The sequence below is a fragment of the Epinephelus fuscoguttatus genome, linkage group LG3 (assembly GCF_011397635.1).
Source record: "Epinephelus fuscoguttatus linkage group LG3, E.fuscoguttatus.final_Chr_v1".
NCBI lineage: Eukaryota > Metazoa > Chordata > Actinopteri > Perciformes > Serranidae > Epinephelus > Epinephelus fuscoguttatus.
In genome coordinates, this window is record NC_064754.1 from 11,544,694 (window position 1) to 11,563,754 (window position 19,061).

General features: G+C 41.0%; 1 protein-coding gene across 1 annotated transcript in view; it reads left to right on the top strand.

The window, feature by feature from the left end:
- Positions 1–15,001: 15,001 nt before the first annotated feature.
- The window catches only part of chrna6 (cholinergic receptor, nicotinic, alpha 6), a 30,699-nt gene continuing 26,639 nt past the window's right edge, over positions 15,002–19,061 (top strand). The window contains exon 1 of the mRNA XM_049572599.1: positions 15,002–15,201. Coding sequence (XP_049428556.1) covers positions 15,144–15,201 — 58 coding nt within the window. The 5' untranslated portion in view covers positions 15,002–15,143. The remainder of the gene's footprint in view (positions 15,202–19,061) is intronic.

Genomic DNA, 19,061 nt, shown 5'->3' on the forward strand with positions numbered 1-19,061 from the left:
AATACTGGCTCTAACGGACGGATTAAGTTGACAGTCACACTTGGTTTAAACATGAAAACCCACTGGTATGGTCCTTTAAGTTGGTCTGAGTCAAGGTTACAGTCATGAATATTTAGAGTTGCACTTTATTATAGTAATGTTGATAAATCACTGTTATTGCCCTTCTGTCTGATTAAAGTTCCACATATGTTCCTTTATTACCATGAACATGGCAGCTGCAGTTTATTTTGACTCAGTCATACATACACCGTCCTGCTGACGCAAATATTCACTGGTGCATTAAATGTGTATCAGTCCACAGCTGAAAATAGTCTCCAAAAAGTCCACTTTTATTTGTCTTTGGGTAACATGCAAAAGCCTTCAGTTGTTGAAGAAAAGTACTTGGCTGTTTTAGAAAATGAAACTGTATATTCATGAGCTGTTTTTAGATATTTAGAACTCCGGTACAAACAAATAGGCTTGGATGCGAGGCTACATACACAGGGGAAATCAGAGAGTGTAAGATGAACTAATGCATCATCTAGAGAACAATATGTGCAACCTTTAAACTACGATTCACCAACATAATGAGCAACTTTGTCACAAACCGAGAATAACATACGACCACAAGGACGATGGTGACATGAATCTGTCCAGACTCATGTAGCATGACAGTTGACAATGCTTTGAATATGGATGTTGCTGCAAAGAAGCTAAATTCTAAAATGTGAATGCGTTGCACACATCTTCAACCCGGCAGCACAGAAGATCCATAAAATCATCAGTTTCAAGGCTGACGCTCAAGTTTAGGGTCACCAATTCTTTATCCGACCAAGTGTCAATGCCATGCCATTGTTCCAACAGCCCATAATCTCACACCCCATTAGCCAAATAATGGACCGAAAGCCCATTTTTCCAACAGCCTGTTATCCCAAAACCCAAAGACCCACTGTTCTCAGTTACCTTCAGCTGGGTTTCAGCTACCCTGCTGCGTTTGAGCCACTGATTCTGGGTCTTGTTACTGACCCATTGCGTCGTTTGAGCCACCAATCCAGGGTGTTTTCCTCGACCCATCCCTGATTTTTCAGTAATTTTGGTACCACAAAACGTGGGTGTTTTAAGCCAACACAGGATCTTCTCCAAACCACAATCAAGCAGTTTTTGTGCCTAAACCTAACCACACATTTACCACAGCATTATTGACAAATGTAACGTATCCATGGTTAACAGAATCATAATGCTACAATGCGAACCACATGCAGACTTTGAGGCAATGGGTGTTTGTTTTTGGGATGAAGGGCTTTTTCCAAAAAATGGGCTTTCAGTCCAATAGAACATTTTTTGAAATAACAGGGCTTGAAAATTTGAGCCCTTGGAGGAATGGGGTGTCCCAAAAATGTCCTTCTGTTCCTGAGTTATGACGTTTAAATATGACCAGAGCAGTGTTTTTGCAGAGCATCACTGTGAAGCTGACCTTTGACCTTTTGCATACAAAATGTCACTTTATCATTTTATCCTATTAGACATTTGTGTGGAAATTTGTTATAATTAGCATATTAAAAAGGCTTAAAACGTGTTTTGTGGGATCACAGTGACCTTTGACCAACAAATCTAATCAGTTCATCCTTCAGTCCAAGTGGATGTTTGTGCCAAATTTTAGGAAATCATCTCAAAGCTTTGAAATAGTGTGTTCATGGCCATAGCTGTTGCCATTGTGTCAATAGAAAAAAATTTGAAAATAAAATTTATAATGACTCAAAAAATAAACGCCTCTATCTACAATCTCAAACTGTATATTTTGCAGTTTCGTTTTTAAGTGCATTTTAAAAGGTGATATGCAGCCCTAGTGAACATAGGCCTGAGCATCATATTACCAGCTCAGAATCTTTTAGACCCTGTCCTTATGTTGATCCCAAAGGCGAGTTTATGTACTAAATAGAATACAATTCAGCGTCTGGCCAGATTTACTCTGAGCTGAACACTGACAGCAGGGGTTCTGTACTTGAGGGTAAATATAGTTGTGCCACTCTCTCACTAAGAGAGAGGAGCGGAGACACTATTAGCTGCTGTCTTGCTGTCTTGACCAGGACTCTCTGGAAGAAGAGATCTTGTATCTCAATGGGACCTACCTGGCTAAATAAAGGATAAAATAAAAATAGTGGAAGAAAAATAATTATATTGCTTTTATGGATGGGATAAGTGACATTGTTAAAAGACTCTGACAGGACGGGATGAAAGAAGGTGTTCAGCACTCAGGAGGGGGCAGATGGGGGTTGACAGAAAGTGGTATAATTATTTTTATACTTTTCAAACGTCAAACTTAGTGCCATTTGTGTTGTATTTTATCTGGATGACCTCAAATACATTTTGAGCCTTTCCCAAACTTGTTTTCATCGTGTGATGATCAAACAGCCTCAGCAGACAAGCAGTTGTGTGTGTTTTGTGTGTGTGAGGTCTTGTGAATGTATGTGTAAGTGTTGCTCTGAAATACATATTCAGACAGCATGCATTTGTCCTGTTTGATTATTGTTCCTCTGTATTATTGGTGGGACAACACACACACACACACACACACACACACACTTGAAATAAAACCCCTTTTAAGCCCTTGTTATGGTCAGTGGATCTATCTGAAGTGGAAAAAGGTTGAATCCACATGCAGGGTCACATTGTGTTAATGGACATTCTGGTTATTGTGTGTCTCTCTGTGTGTACAAGAAAGCCTTCCTCAATTTGACAGAGGAGGAAATGTGCTCGACAGCACTAATGCGCTTTTGTTCCATTGGAGGCACGTGTGTGTGTGTGTGTGTGTGTGTGTCTGCATGCTGGAGAGTGCATGTGCCCAAATTTGCGAACTCCATCTGCCAGCAAAGAGGTAATATCAGGTGAGAATAACATCACCTTCCAACTGTCAGCAGCCTCTAAAGACAGAGCACGGCACTGATACTTTTTATGTACTACTACTGAATGAACACGCACACACACATAATAGACTATGATAAGATTTAACAGGCTCAAATTCTTTATCTCAGCAAAAGTGAAGCACTGATTCCTGAAGTGAGCACGTCAGCAAAAATACTGGGAGCCTCTGCGGTGGTGGACAGCTATCGACAAAACGCATATTTACTGTGCTTTCTCTGGCGTGTGTGTGTATGTGTGTGTGTGTGTGTGTGTGTCTGTGTGTGATATTTACCAGGTGCCCTGACCCATCAATACAAGGTTGGCTGGAGCATAAAGGTGACAGATGTGACGTTGGTGTGTCTGGGTGAAAGGCAGATGAGACCAAGCAGGCCAGCTCACATATAGTATTGGTCTGTGTATGTCCTGTTGTTCTGTGCAGCTTAGCAAATTCATCAGACACATATTACCAAGGGGCTGTAAATGGGGGGCCTTTGGATTTGCATTAAAAAGCAATACGACATAAAAAGGTGACAAAACACGTATTATGTTACACTTTGAATATGCAAGTAAATCTGTCACTACATATTTCATTAGAAAATGTGTTAAAATTGCATGTGTAACTCAGAACACTGTTGCCTGCTGTCTGACTGTCATTCTGTGTTGCTGTGAGTCTGTAAACAGTAAGAATTTATGAATGCTTTAAAAAAATAGACATAAAGAAACAATGCACCCCATATACAATGCAAACAATCATTTACTTATTATTTGTAAAATATGGTGACGCACTACAACAGTCAGGAGTACTTGTAACCTTACTCCAGGGTGTACCATATGTGCAGTTTCAGAGATATTTGGAAAGCTTGTGGAATGGCTCAACCAGAGTCTGTATGATATAATGGATGTAGCAACTGTGACGCCACCCATTGGTTTGTGGACTACTGCTTTGAGGCCATGGATGTATAAAGAGACCTGGACACAGTGTTGGAGGCAGGACTCTGAGTTGCTCAGTGGTGCATGAAGCTAAAATTATCGGGATGATCGGCACTGCTATCACATCATTGTACCCACAGAGCAGGCACACTTGGGACTTCCAACAGCTGAGACAGCTACTTCTGGTTAAGCACAAATTGGAATAAAATTATTTAATTGTGTTGCTCTCTAAACTTTCTAAATGTTATTGGACCGAATTAATCAGATCCTGATAGTGACATAATTTTGCATGGCTTGTGATGCTTAAAAAAAAAAAAAAAGGAAAAAAAAAGTATCTACTGATTTACAAACATCTCTTTCACAATGTAAGTTTAGGGTAAAAAGTCATTTTGGGTCCCATGGCATCATGTGACAGACTCAGGAGTTGTAATTCCACTGTTTGGCCTTAACAAAAATTGGCCTTAAAGCCTGGTGCACTTCTTGGGGACTTGTTTGAAGCCTTGAATTTGGCTTTTTGACCCTCACTATCTTGAATTAATGGAGCCCAGAAGTGACCATATTTGGACGAGACGGTGGAGATGACCTTGTCACTAGCACTAGCAAGAACTTCCGACTCCTTAGAGTCCCTTATTTTAGGCAACCACAATGTAACAATTAACTTTCATGACCTAAAAACACACTGAAATAGTAACAGCTACAGCTACACCTATACTCTGTTGGTTATGTTACCTAACCAACGTTGTTGCCGTATTAGCAACCCAATCCATCGGTCACTCAAAATAGCCATGCCCTTATGCATAAGTTTAAGCCTTAATAACATTTAAACTGTGGAGTTATTTAACTCCCTTTGTACCTGGCTGTAAACATATTTAATCATGTTTAATTCTGCTGTGATTTTTTTTTTTTTTTTACAGATAATTTTTTAAGGGTTTGCCTTTATTATAGAACAGCTGTAGAGTGACAGAAAAGAGGTAAATGGAGAATGGGGATGACACAGCAAAGGGCTGCAGGGTGAAATCAAACCCAGGCCACTTCAATTAAGGAGTCAGCCTATATGGGATGCACACTTTACCCGATGTAGAGGTCACCCCAAAGTTGGATTTTTTTTTTTTTTTTTTTTTTTAGAGTATTTTTTTGGGGCATTTTGCCTTTAATGGACAGGACAGTGTGAGAAATGGGGCATAGAGAGAGTGGGGGGACGACATGCAGCAAAGGGTTGCAAGCCGGAGTCGAGCTCGCAACCGCTGCAGCTAGGCATCGCCTCTATACATGGGGCGACGGCACTATCCACTACGCTACCGACGCCCCGAGAGTTGGATATTTTAATATGGTTTTCTATTGGTATTGACTCTTGGAACCAGCCTGAAGTAGCCATTTGTGAAGCTGCGATATTTTCAGCACTTCTGGGTGGCATCATTTTTCAGCCCCAGAGATTGCTGCTTGAGCTCAACTAAGTAAAAAAGAAATAATGATTGGATTGAATATATATATATATCCATACACAGAGTCAGTTGTAACACCTGCATTGCAAATGAGAGTGCATAAAAACTAAATGAGTAGAAGTCTACACAGAAAGCTATAAGTAATGAATAAAGAGTTCAAATAGTTAGCTAAACTTAAAGATAGGCTATTGAGTTGGCTAAAAGTCAAACAGACACACAGGAGATTGTTACGATGGAAAAAATTGTTTGCGAAAAGTAATGAACAAACATTTGAAATTGCAAAAAGGAACGGATAAATGATTGGCATGATGAGATAAAAGTAATTTAAAAAGAAACAGCTATTTGTTGCTATAAATGGATTAAATTCATAAAGCTAAATTAAACTGTTTAAATATCTAAGAGTGATGGTTAAATGGTTGAAACATCTGGCTTCTGCCAAGACGTAAAGTTTGACCAAAGCAACCTGAGCATGTCATATGAATTAAGGCTGTTTCTTATTGTACTTGTGGCCAGACTAACTACAACGATGAGTTATCTTCTTTCATTTCTCTTCTTAGTGTGACTACGATTTCTGAATGGTGTCACTGTTTTTCACAGAGCAGCACTTTTCCAGGACACTGCTTTTTAACCGATCTCTTTCCATCTCTCCTTTTAGTGCTACTCTACCCCTCACCATTCCCTCCCCATCTGATCTCTGCTGCAGTGTTAATTTAAGTGAACCCAGCTTTTCAGATCAGCAGTTTTTATCCAATACACACGGACACACTGAGCCTTTTGTCCATTTGTTAAGGTACAGTAACTGTGGTGACTGAAGTGCATTTGGCACTTTTTAATGGGCCATAGCTTCCAGTGAATATCCAGCGTGCTGTCACGCAATGACACAAAATGCTCTCAGATTCAAGCTCTGTAGTATTCCTTAACTATTATTTTAACTTGGAAGTCACGTGTCATTGCACTCATGGAAAACTTTTATCAAAACTTCTTTTCCTTAATGAAAATTCTGCCTTGGAAATAATCTCCTGCACTCACTTTTCACTGTTTCTTCATCTCACTTATCAATGCCTCGAACCACACAGCCATCATATTTATATTCTTATGCCCTGCGACGTTTGCCAGTGTTAACAGATCATGGTGGATAATCTGGCTCCCTGTGTTGCTCAAGTTTCCTACGGTTGCTCTCCTAAATAAGCAGCGTTTGTCAGATACCCCTGCAGTCATCCAGAGGGCTCGTTCTGCTCTGTCTACCCGCGCTGGTGCCTGAGGGGGGAAACACTAGTGCTCCTTCACACACACACTCCACCAAACTTGGACACATGCCAGGCTCCATCTTTGTGGCCCATTCCTCCTTTCTCTTCCCTTTATTAACCTCCATTCCTCTTCTTCCCCTCCTCCTTATCCTCATCCTCCTCCTCTCTCTATTTCTGCTCTTCCACTCCTTTACTTCCTCCCGCCCCTATTCAGTCTGTTGTAAATTGCGTGTGGAGAAATGGGAACTAAAAATACGCCAGTGATAAACCCAATTATCTGTCCTTTTTCACGCTACACGCCCAAATAGCTTAGAACATGGGACAGGCTGTGTGCCAGATACCAGCCCTCACTATGTGTTTGTGTGCCTTCACCTGAGTGAAGTCATTTAAGAGCAACTGAGTGCTGCTGGCAGCGTGGAGCTACCAATCCAATGACCACGGCACCATGGGCTGATTATGAAACAATGGGCCCCTGGGCACAGACATGCAAAGGCCCCGACAGCTCTCTTACATAAGAGCAAGACATAGATACTTTGTTGTGGTTTTGCATGGTTGTAGTTGTTATGCATCGTTTTTTGTGGTTTTGTGTCTCTTTTTGGTCGTTTTGTGTCTCTTTGTAGGTGTTTGTGTCTCTGAAGTAATTTTGGGTCTTACTGAGGTCATCTTGTGTATCTTTGTGGTTAACTTGTGTCTCCTTGTGGCTGTTTTGTAGTCGTTTGGGTTACTTTAAGGTAATTTTGTGTCTTATTGAGGTAGCTGCATTTTTTTATTGGTCATTTTGTGTCTCTTTGTAGTCATTCTTTGTCTTCTTGAGATTGTTTTCTGTCTTTTTGTAGTTGTTTGGGTCTCTGAGGAAATTTGGGGTCTTACTGGGGTCATTTTATGTATCTTTGTGGTTAAATTCTGTCTCCTTGTGGCTGTTTTGTGTCAGTTTGGGGTAATTTTGTGTCTTCTTTAGTCATTTTGTGTCTCTTTGTAGTCACTTTTTGTCGCCTTGTGTTCATTTGTGCCTTTTTGAGGTTGTTTAGATTACTATGAGGTAATTTTATGGTAATTTTGTGTCTCTTTACAATCACTTTTTGTCTCCTTGTGGTTGTTTCGTGTTTCTTTGTAGTCGTTTAAGTCACTCTGAGGAAGTTTTGTGTCTTACTGGGGTAATTTTATTCCTTTTTTGGTCATTTTGTGTCTCTTTATAGTCACTTTTTGTCTCCTTGTTGTTGTTTTGTGTGTTTTTGTAGTCGTTTAAGTCACTTTGAGGTAATTGTATTTTTTTTTTTGGTCATTTTGTGTCTCTTTATAGTCACTTTTTGTCTCCTTGTGGTTGTTTTATATCTTGTTTTAGTTGTTTGTGTCTCTGCACGGTATTTGTTTCTTATTGAAGTAATTCTGTGTTTCTTTGAGGTAATTTCGGGTCAGTTTTTGGTCAATTTGTATCGCTTAGTATTGTGTCGCTTTACTTCTTTTTGGGGTCATTTTGAGTCTTCTCTTGGCCAATTAAGCTGAATGACACTTTGGACCAGTGGGCCTGTTGCTGGTAAACCCATTCAGTAATCCATCCAAGCAAGGCACTGATACTCACTGTGAGAAACTGAAATTGATTTTTGATACAATTACTATTTTGGACCAGAGAAGAACAGTGTATTCTAAGACTCACAGAGAGAGAGCAGCCAAGATAAAGTTGTGCCAGTGCAGCAGTGGGCTGCTCCCTGATGACCCTGCAGTATTATACTTTCTGAGTTTTCACTGTGTCTTTGTGGCTCCTCTAGATATCGCCTGCTAAGCATGATGGCTTAAGTCAGCTTGTCCCAAAGGATAACCCACTTTCAGCAGCACACAATATTTGATCGCTCTGTGCGTCAGCGTGTGTGTGTGTGTGTATGCGTGTGTGTGTGTGTGTGTGTGTGTGTGTGTGTGTGTTCGGCTTGCTGCCTGAAGATGACCAGAAAGGACACCAGCTTAGAAACACTTCACTGAGAAATAAATTCAAGACAAAAAACGACTGCCAGACTTTTCTGTCCCATGAACAACTCTGAATATTTAAAAGACTTATCCTTTCAGATATTTCACAGTCTGCACAACACTGATGCTCTGTACTTGGCAGGAGTTTTAAGTTTGGCTTTTTACTTCGTTTCAGATTTCCAAAACATGTAAAAACATCGCCAGTGTTGACAGTACGCTTGGTCTCTAATTATACCCCGCTTCCCCTTCTGCCGCCACAGTGATGAATAAAAGATATCCAGCTCTGCAGACAGTAATGAGAGCGATGCTCTTAGACATCACTTATGATGTACTAACAGATTTTTGAGCTTGTTTAAGTATTCCTCTTGCCTGTGGCTTGAGTACGTATGAGTGTCAGATACTCCTTCCCTCGCCATCACAAGCTGTAACAGTCAAAGTATTGCCAGACTGCTGAGACTGCCACATTTATTTCACATTTATACCCATCAGTTTACAATCCCTGACTTGCAATCTCATCACACTGAGACCTGTGGAGTGAAGTGATTTGCATGAGTGTGTGCATGGGAAGACTAACATGAGCCACATATGGGGACATTTCAGGACTTTAAAGTAGTAATCTGGGAGTTTTATATTTCATTTGGGGCAGAAATGGGTGTCCCCAATTTGATTTATTGCAGTTATAGTCAGCATAAGCTAACCCATTTTTGGTCTACATGCACCAGACCATATGACATTTACTGTCCCGAGGGAAATTAGTTTTGCAAGACCAGCATGTGTGTGTTTCTGTGTGTACCTTCACTTCTGGCTCCAGTGTAAAATATGGTACCTGCTACTGACGTAAATCATCCCGATGTAGGTGTACTACACACCCTGCTGTATGTCAAGCTACACAACAGTACCCTCACACTGTGAAGCAATAGATCTACGTGGGCAGAGCCAATCAAATTATTGCTCTCTGTAATCAGACAAATGAACAGATGTATTTGTGTAGGTGTGTGTGTGTGTGTGTGTGTGTGTGTGTGTGTGTGTGTGTGTGTGTGTGTGTGGTGTGTGCGCGTGTGTGTTTATATGTGGTCTTCCACCTGCATTCATCTGTGTGTGTGTGTGTGTTCATTAAGCTGATAATCCTTCGTTCAAGAGCAAGATTGCATCTGCTGGCAGACCTCATGTCATTTTATGTAAACAACAACCACATAGAATTTATGTGAAGTGTTTACTGAGGTCGTTTCTTGTGGTCTGAATACATATTCTGCTTAAGTGTTGACTGCTTCTTTCTTTGAGAAAACAAATGAAACAAAAGATTGTTCATGTAAAGACGTCAGATTCAATGGGTGTACTTAAGCCGCCAAGCAAAAAATAGTCATTTATTACATTCATCATGGTGTTTTGTTCCCTATACACAGACACTGGAGCACTTTGCGGTTCATTGTCTAGCTCCAGGATGATTCAGGATGTGGACAAGAGCCACAGCCGCCTAGTTTCATCATGACTGAATAAAACACTTCATTTAGGCATACTTTTTTATTTGCATTAAAACAGTGGTGAAGATCGTGGGAAAGGTGACTTTTAAAATAACTCTATTTACCGTAACGCTGCAGAGAAATTCTATTTGACAGTTACAGTAATCACCTACAACATTCAGATCTAGGAGGAGATAAGTTGAATTAAAAACTTTTTAAATAAACTTATTTGAATCTACATTGAATCTATATCTATGATCTCAACCAGAAAGAGGTTGGAAGAGTGCAAAGAATGACACATATGGACTGCCAACCCAATCGCCAGAAACAGCGCTGGCATTGCCTGTTCCTGCAAACCACTGATATGTTACATTTGTATGCTATTATGTATGTAATGGATAATGTATGGTTAGGTTAAGGCCCAAAAATCATTTGATGATGATTAGAAAAAGATCATATTTTGGCTTAAGATGGCTAGGCATGCTGTCCAAGCCCAGTTGCTAGAGGAAAATGTGGACATTGTATGTTTCTGCAGAGACAGATACGTTACATTTGCATGTTTCACACAAAGTTATGTAATGTCTCTAAAGTGATGTAATGTGTGAGCTGACTTTGTCATCAGGAAGTGAAGGGGATGGCGTGGCACCTAGGTGAGTTTAATGAGCCATCACTGTGCTTCCATCAGGTTTTGTTCATTAGTGACCCATTGCTGTTTTTCCAGCATAGTGCCATGAAAAGTTTACAGAGACATTGCTGTGATTCCTGCCAGGATAGCGCCACAATATGTAATTGTTCTTTACAGATACATCACTGCATTTCCTGCCAGGATAGTGCCACGAAAAGTGATTGTTTTTTACAGATACATTGCTGCATTTCCTACTGGAATAGCGTCATGAAAAGTGTGGAGGATGCAGCTCTTTACACTTAACAAAGAACAAGTATTTAGACAGTCAAAACTATATTTAATCTTCTACTTATGACCTCATTGGACCAACTAATAAAGTGCATGTATTGTATCACCGTGATATATTTCACTTGTGTTGTGCATTGCATCACAGTCAGCCATTTGTAGAACAGACTATTGTTTGGTGAGTCCGACTGAATGATTTCCTGGATGCAGCAGTGCTGAACCTCTCTGACAGTCATGCATTTTGCTCTGTCCATATTGCAACCCTGACCTACTATACTATACCACCACTCTTATTTCTTTTCTCACCATACAAGGAAGACATGATATCCACCTCCCTGCCTCCTGGAAGCTTCCAGAAGCCTCTGATCACCTCCGCTCCATTAAACCCACCTCGGTGAGATGATCATGCCAGGGAGAATAAAAAAGGCCATCCAGATTTCATTACTTGGAGATGAAAATAAAAGCACTTCTCTCGGGGTCAGGGATGTGGCGCAGATATGCGGATGTGAATAATTCAGGATGGTCTAAAAGTTCTAGCGAGGCAGATAGATATTTTTATATGTTGTGTTTCACTTGAGGCAGAAAGATGGCACCAGTGTACGTTGTATGAATAAGAGGTGCAGGGGGGAAAAGCATGTTGGAGGTATGTGAGGTGAAAGGAGGAGGGTGACAGAAGGCATGGAAGGGAAGATTGAGCAAGTGAGGAGAATTGAGTAAAACAAGAGGATTGAGATGAAAAGAAAAGTATGAAAAGGGGGGCAGAGATTGATAAAGAAAGTTATTGTTGGGATGACGACTGAAAGGAGAGGAAGTGCAAATGGAGAGATGACACTGCGGAGAGAAAAGAGGATGACACTAATGGCTTTTGGGCTTGGCGCATCCAGCTTTTACGAAAAACATGAATTAAACATCGCCCAGGGCAGAGCAGCAGCACAGGCCATGGTGCGTCACGCTAAACAATCCTGGCAGAAACATTGATTCTCACCTAGTTCCTTCTCCAAACCGCTTCACTAATAAGGCTGGTGAAGACAAGCGTGTCATGACGCCACACTGTGAGCTCAGCACTTGTCAGATGGCGACACCAGCAACAGCAAAAACACATTATCCCCACCGTGCTTATTCTGTTTTTCCTCATCTGTCCTTTTTATGCAGCGCTTGTCTGCCGGGATTAAAATCCTTCGAATAGCTAAATAAGGAAGAAGAGGAGAGATGCACACTGTTTTGATGTTTTTACTTGTGTTGGAATGAGGGGATTGTGATGACAACACTCAGACATTGTTGTGAAGGTTGATTGTGTTTGTCCTGGTGATATGGCCTGAGGGTGAAGGGGGAGGTCCTGTCATAAAGTGTGTGTGTATAGACAGTGTACACACCCATACAGTATGCTGCATATACTCCCAGGATATTTATATCCTACATCTGGTAGAGTTTCACTTGAGGCAAACACACCACCCTGTTTCACATAAGTATCGCAAAAGTAATAATCGTTTCATCCCGTCTCTTATTGCAGTCGTTTCATTATCTTGGTAATCAATTTAAAAGATAATATTAAACTAAACTGAATTGATTAATGGGTGTATCGGACATGTGGCTCAGTGATTTTCCTTTTCAAATTATGGTACATTTAAAATAATAATAGGTCACTGAACTATGTGACAAAACAATTCAACATACTGAAACATGTATTTGCATCTTTAAGATCTAATACAAAATATACTAGTAAGCATGGATAAATATTTAACAGGCCTACCAGCATGGATGGATTAGTGAATAGGCATACCGAGCACAGGCCCAGGGGCCTAATATAAGGTGTCATGACCCTGCCCCCTGGCCTTCACCTGTAAAATGTCACTCAAATTAACTTACCCACAAGGAAGAGACTCAAAATGAACACATGGCGACACAAAAGACCACATGGAGATGCAAAGGGAACGCAAAGAGACACAAAAATACCTCAGAGAGACACAGAACAACTACAAGTAAGAGTCTCAGCTGTCTCACAATCCACCCGCACATATGAAAGGGGGGCTTTGGGGGTCCTTCTCAAGAAAGTTTTGATCTTCAACCATTTAATTTCTTGCATTCTGATAAATGTTTATGCAAAGTTTCTCAATTTATAGTGTAAATGTCTTTAATTTTGTCGAAAGAAAAGTCCCCTGCTACTTTCATGTTTTTGGTAGAATGGACAAATACACATGCTTATATATTGAGGGGGACGTGTCACCTACATGACCACCTCCTTCCCCCCCAAAAAATCTACACCTATGCTAATGGCCGTAGGCTCAGGGACCCGAGAGAACCAGGGAGCCCCCTAAACCTCTGAGTGAGTTGTGAGAGTTATTAGGGCTGCTGTGGTACTGTGCCTACTTGGAGCAACAAAAAAGTTTTTCTTGGGTGTGTTGGTACAATAGAAAAACAGGAAATGATGGCAGAGGAGATAACTGCCATCGACAGTTAAGGACTGAAACATTTGCTGCTGTTTTTACTCACCTTTTTGTGCACTGATGTCTTGATAAATTGATAAATTGACTATTTTTGCACTGATCTCAGCCCATGAACTTTTATATGGCTTTCTAGCCCAATTACTTTGGTGTCAGGCATCTCCTCTGCTGTCCTTTCTTGTGACAGTTATTACCATTTTCTATGGAAATTCACAGGACTCAGTCTGGAGTAGAGTCTGAAAATCTGCCCTCACCAGTAATTTATCAATGTCAACAGAAATAAGCACCTTTGTGTGTTTGTGTGTGTCCTTGGGTGTGTGTCCTTGAATAAGCAAGTGGGGAAGGGCACACACACAAGGGTGTGGGTTTCGTTTTAAAACTTGAGGGGGCACACATGAATTAAGGGGTTTGACAGAAAGTTTAGACCATCAAACACTTAATTTCCTGCATTCTGCTGAATTTTCTGCACCAATTTATAGTGTAAACGTCTTTAATTGTGTCCAATAAAGGTCCTCTGCTATCTTTATGTTTTTACTGGGGGAAACAGATGCACATGTTCTATTGAGGGGGGCGTGTCCCCTGCATCTACACATTTGCACACACACAAACAAACATCGAGTTAATAGGTAAATCCAGTCCCCCTCTCCCTCTCTGTCCAGGACACATCCTCTAGTTCTGTCTCCTTCACTTTCCAACCACTCACTGAAGGTTTTTTGTGTCGGCTCGGCTCGGCTCGCCTCGGTTGAGCATCATTCCTTTAATTACTTTGTTGGATGACGTCAAACCAAGCGTGGAAAATCGCGGGCTAAAATTAAACATAATCAGCGCGATCCGGAGGCACCTGGGGAGCATATAATACGAGCAGCGCTTCTCAATGAGACATGAAACGATGTTTCGGAGCAGCTAAACTTTCCTCCTCAGCGCAGCGCAGCGCAGTGCTGCAGTTTAGTGGCTGGGAAAAGACACAGCAGCACGCTGAACGGTCTGTCTCCAAATGCTGGATGTGGCGACGCAAACAGTCTGAAGTGATGCAAAGATTGTACTTAAACTCATCAGAGTACACTGACATGATTCAGATAGATGTCTTTCAACATCTAATTTAATGTGAAACACACCTCTAAATAGAGTAAGCTGACTTCAGCACCACGGGCAGCTCTCACTGAAACACGCTGGCGCTGTCCGTGGTGCTGAAGTACTGCTGTCTCTACACACATCAGGGGCGAGAAATCATTCACTCCTGCCTTTTCCATCTCATAGAAACTTTGTACCACGTCTGTATCAGCCGAGAACCTGGTATAAAAGCGGAGCAGCTTCCTACTTAAGACAATCTGCAATTAAGTCAGACATTAGTCTCTTTCATCATTGTGGTTACTGACCTTTCTGACTTGACACAAACAAATTAAGAGCCATTTGAATGCTACCAAGTGTGAGTTTTGGCTTTTTTGCGCAATCCTAACATTGTTTAAACCTATAAAAACATGGTGAGTGCAGTGACTAGTCACCAGTGCCAAACATCCCTCATGAATTTAGGCTCATATTTATTGTGTTTATGAATTAATTTTCTCTTCCTGCCATCCAATGAATCAAATTACGTCTATTATGCTTCCAAGTGTTAGGGCGGCTCTTCCCTCCCTGTGTGGAGTCCGTATGGATGCGCCAGGGGGGAGCTTTGCGCTCGTAGGGGAGGGACGAGCGAAATCAAGTTCGGATCAGATCAGGAAGGAGCGCACCGGCAGAGCGAGACAGGCGGCACCAGGGGAGGGACGCGCGTTTTCGTGCCATTACACTCAATTATTTCTTTGCTCATCGATTGAACCGACAGAGTTCCCTCTGAAAAAAAAGTGAAGAAGATCCCCAAACGACACGGGGGAGAGATGCAACCGGCGGCGAGATGGACTTTGCTGCTTCTTCTCGTGGGTTTGATGGCACAAGGTAAGAAGGATTTAACCCAGGTAGGCTTGTATAGTATGTGGATTTGATGCTTTCAGAAACATAAAGATCATCAGATCGTTTGGGTTGTAAGAGTAGGAGATGATACCGTGTGAGATTTGCGCGCCAGTGTCCGGACAGTTAGATTTTGTGATGGTTCAGTCAAACGCTTTTCAATAACTTTGTCTCAGCAGCAATGTGCTGGAGTTTCTACCCTGTGCGTAAAAGCCAAGAAGTTCCTCAGCCATTAAAGCTGGTCACAGATAATCAGCCACAACTATTTTTCAGTTTTATCATGATTTGAAAATGTATAAAAAATAATCGTTGGTGTCCTAAGATTTGATGCCAAATTGTCCTTTTCAGCCACTATGAATTCAAAGTTGTTGTTTTCCTCGCGACATGATCGTGTCGTAAACCTCATCCATATATACACATCCAGGACTTGGTTTTGTGTTAACTAGGCCAACAAAATGAGATGTAAAACAGATTATGAATTTGTTTACAGGATCTGTTTCGCAGTTTACGGCTGGTGAGAGAGTTTTGTAGAGTTACACGGGGCCTGTGCTAACATTGTATTTTTCCAGACAGAGGGCAGATAGGCGGATTTCAGGCATGCCGTCTGCAGACATTTGATAAAAACCTTTCTCAATGCCATGTGCGTCTTTGGATAAGTCTGATAACCTTATTTTGGTTATACCCCAATTATGGTATGATTAAAAAAGTTGTATTGACTTTTTTTATACGTGTGTTTGCTCCTGTATGTCTTTGTGAAAGATGGAAAAAGTTTTAGAGTGAGGATATTTATTGAATTGGGGTCATTTAAGGCACATTTTGATGGATCCTCACCTTTTCAAAGGGGGTATTTTAGGGTTACAAGCTGTGTTAAGCTTAGTATTAGGAAGAAGTTAATGTCAGTGCAACATTATGGATGTATTGGTGGTTGAGATTAGGTTAAAACAAGATGAGAACAGCTTTGTCTGTGAAATCGATGCGATAAGGAAGGGCGGAAGGAAGAGAGTGACAGAGGCAGAGGGTACAGATTAATGGAAGGAAGCAGGAGGAGGGGGAGGAAGGGAGGAAAGGAAGGAGGGAAGAGGGAAGGAGGGATGTGGTATTATTGAAATGCACCCAGACTTAATCACTGACCGCAGCTGAGGCAGAGAGCTTGGATGTGACCTGGAGCCACTCTGTGGAATAGATGCAGGGGGAGAGTAATTATGCTGCGGCATTTCAAAGCGGTAACGTAAACATTTGCTCCACGGGCATAAATAGCAGCATATCTGATTTATGCAAGGTGGCAGATAGGCTCTTTTATGGTTTATCAGACTCCACACACATATTTTATACCATGCATGACCCTCCTGGCTGGGAGGTGTCTGTGTGTGAGTGTTTATGTGTGTGTGCGTGTGTGTGTGTGTGTGTGCGTGCGTGTGTGTGTGTGTGTGTGTGTGTGTGTGTGTGTTTCTCTCACTCCCTTGTTTCCCACATTTTCAGAAGCAAAGTTTGCATCTAAACATTTATAAATGAGCGTGAAAAGTTTTGAACCTGAATCTCAAGCTGAACATGTAAATGTGAACTCAGACACACTGCTAAAGTCAGAGGGACTTCTGGGAAGTGCGTCAAACCATCTTAAACACTCCGCTGCTGAGAGAAGATTTCTTCCAGGGCTGTCTTCCATAAAGGGACTTCTTGCTTAAGGTTAGGGGGATAAAGGGTTGTGGTGTGGGTTAAAATCAATAGACTTGAAAGCCCTCAAGGCAAACGTCTCCCATGTGCGAATACTCCTGAAGTTACTGGTATTTAGTGGGGGATTCAGCTACAGTAGCTAATGGTAGCCAGCGAGCAGATGAGCTTTTTACTGATATCTTTCAAACATCTACTCTGAGGCTTAGGACTTTTTTGTGCAATGAAGTTTAAAGTGTTATGTTTGATTTATATTTCCACAAATCGTAGTAAAATTTACAAGTCTCACTGCACATTGACAGATTGCTTTGCATCATTATAGGTTCAAGTACTCTCACACGTCTGATCATTTTACAAATTCACAAATTTTAGACAACTTATAAATCTGAGAATATCTACACCTTTACAAATTTTAGAACACTTGCAAATCTCACAGATGTTTTTACCCGATAACAAAACAAGCTATTTCATCTGCGAAAGAAAAAACTTCACTTGCAATAAAATGAATATGTGTGTTTTGGAGGAAATGTAATGCTCACGTATTGAGGAAAATATTATACTGAATGTATGTCTGTCCTGATTGTATGTGCAAACTGCAAAGACTTGAATTCTTTGTCATGGCACCTACAACATCTTTGCTTATGTTTAGGCAACCCAAAGCACTTGGTTAAGGTTAAACAAAGATCATAGTCTTCATTAAATGTTCAACATCAACGCTGATTTTAAGTTTTTTTAGAAGCCTAACATGTTGGACGCTAGACAAGAACCCTCGTCAGAGTTGCCAATATCCTGTGCTTTGTGCATGCATCCATCCACTTGGACCTCCTCCTAATGTGCACTATAGGGATGTCACACTCCTGGTTTAGAGGAAATTTTGCAAATGAATGTAATCAGGGCAGCAATTATGTTTCCTCTGTAGCATATTTGGCAAAGCAAGCGTGTGGTATATAAACATATTTTGTATGAGACATGTTTGAATTGAGGACACAAAAATCACTTTTTCACTACACAAACATTTTGCTCTGTCTCCTGTTTATTTCTATAGAGAACCATGCATTCCCTGTTTCTGTGCAATCCACAGGCAGCTCTGATGGTCACACATATCAGAGTTCACCTAAATTCAACTTTAAACTTATGGATGTGATCAGTCATCCAGTAAAAACACTGATGCACTGTGTCTGGAGCTTTAAAAGTCACTATTCTGGGGCTGTATCACCACCATGTTAAGTGCAGTATACCCGACTAAAAACTGTAGCATTGCATTGCAGAAACAGACTGATTACAATTGGTAATATCTCTAATCAACATTCATATAATACCTACATCCTACCTACAAAACTGTGACATCACATCCTTTTTCAGGGCTGATTGTGGGGTAATTGTGACAAACAGCATGCCGTACCTCAAGACTTTTAGCCTAATACACATCTACACCAACTCATATACACTCAGAGGTCCCTGTGCCTTCAAAATGCATAAACACACAAGGATAATATAATAGCATGTACACATACATACAGTATACGTGTTGCTTCCGGTGGTTTAAAAATGTGCTACTACTAATGTGTTACTTCAGCCTGTAGGTATTTTCATCACGCTGTGCCTTGTTTTCAAATAGAGGCTGCTGTGTATTTGAATGCATGACTGATGATCCGGTCACTGAACTGTGGTTATGAGGTGTGTGTGAGTGCGTGTGTGTGTGTGTGTGTGTGTGTGTGTGTGTGTAGCTGCGTGGTAACAAGGCTTATATCACAGTAACATTTATAGAGCAGAACACAGAGCAGAGGGGGCGGGGCTAAACACAAACTGACTCACAGATAAATGTATCGAGAACACCTCACACTGCAGTGTTCATTTCACAACGCTGTAATCATCTGCCTGTTGTCATCAACACCCAGCTGCCCGTCTAACTGGAACACATAAAGTTTGGGAGTGTTTTCTTAATTTCCACAGAACACACAAATCCAGTGTCAGTCAACAGAAAAGCAATATTGTAATAAATAACATGCGCCAACAGAGGTTTCTGTTTTAATGCTTTTTGTAATAATATAGCGTATAAATAAAGAAGACACATTGTTGATGCCTAGTTTTTTGGGCTCTAGCTTCTCCAAGTTTAAAGGTCCACTGTGTCGACTTTAGGGGTCTATATTAGTGAAAATTGAGTTTTCTTAGATGTATAA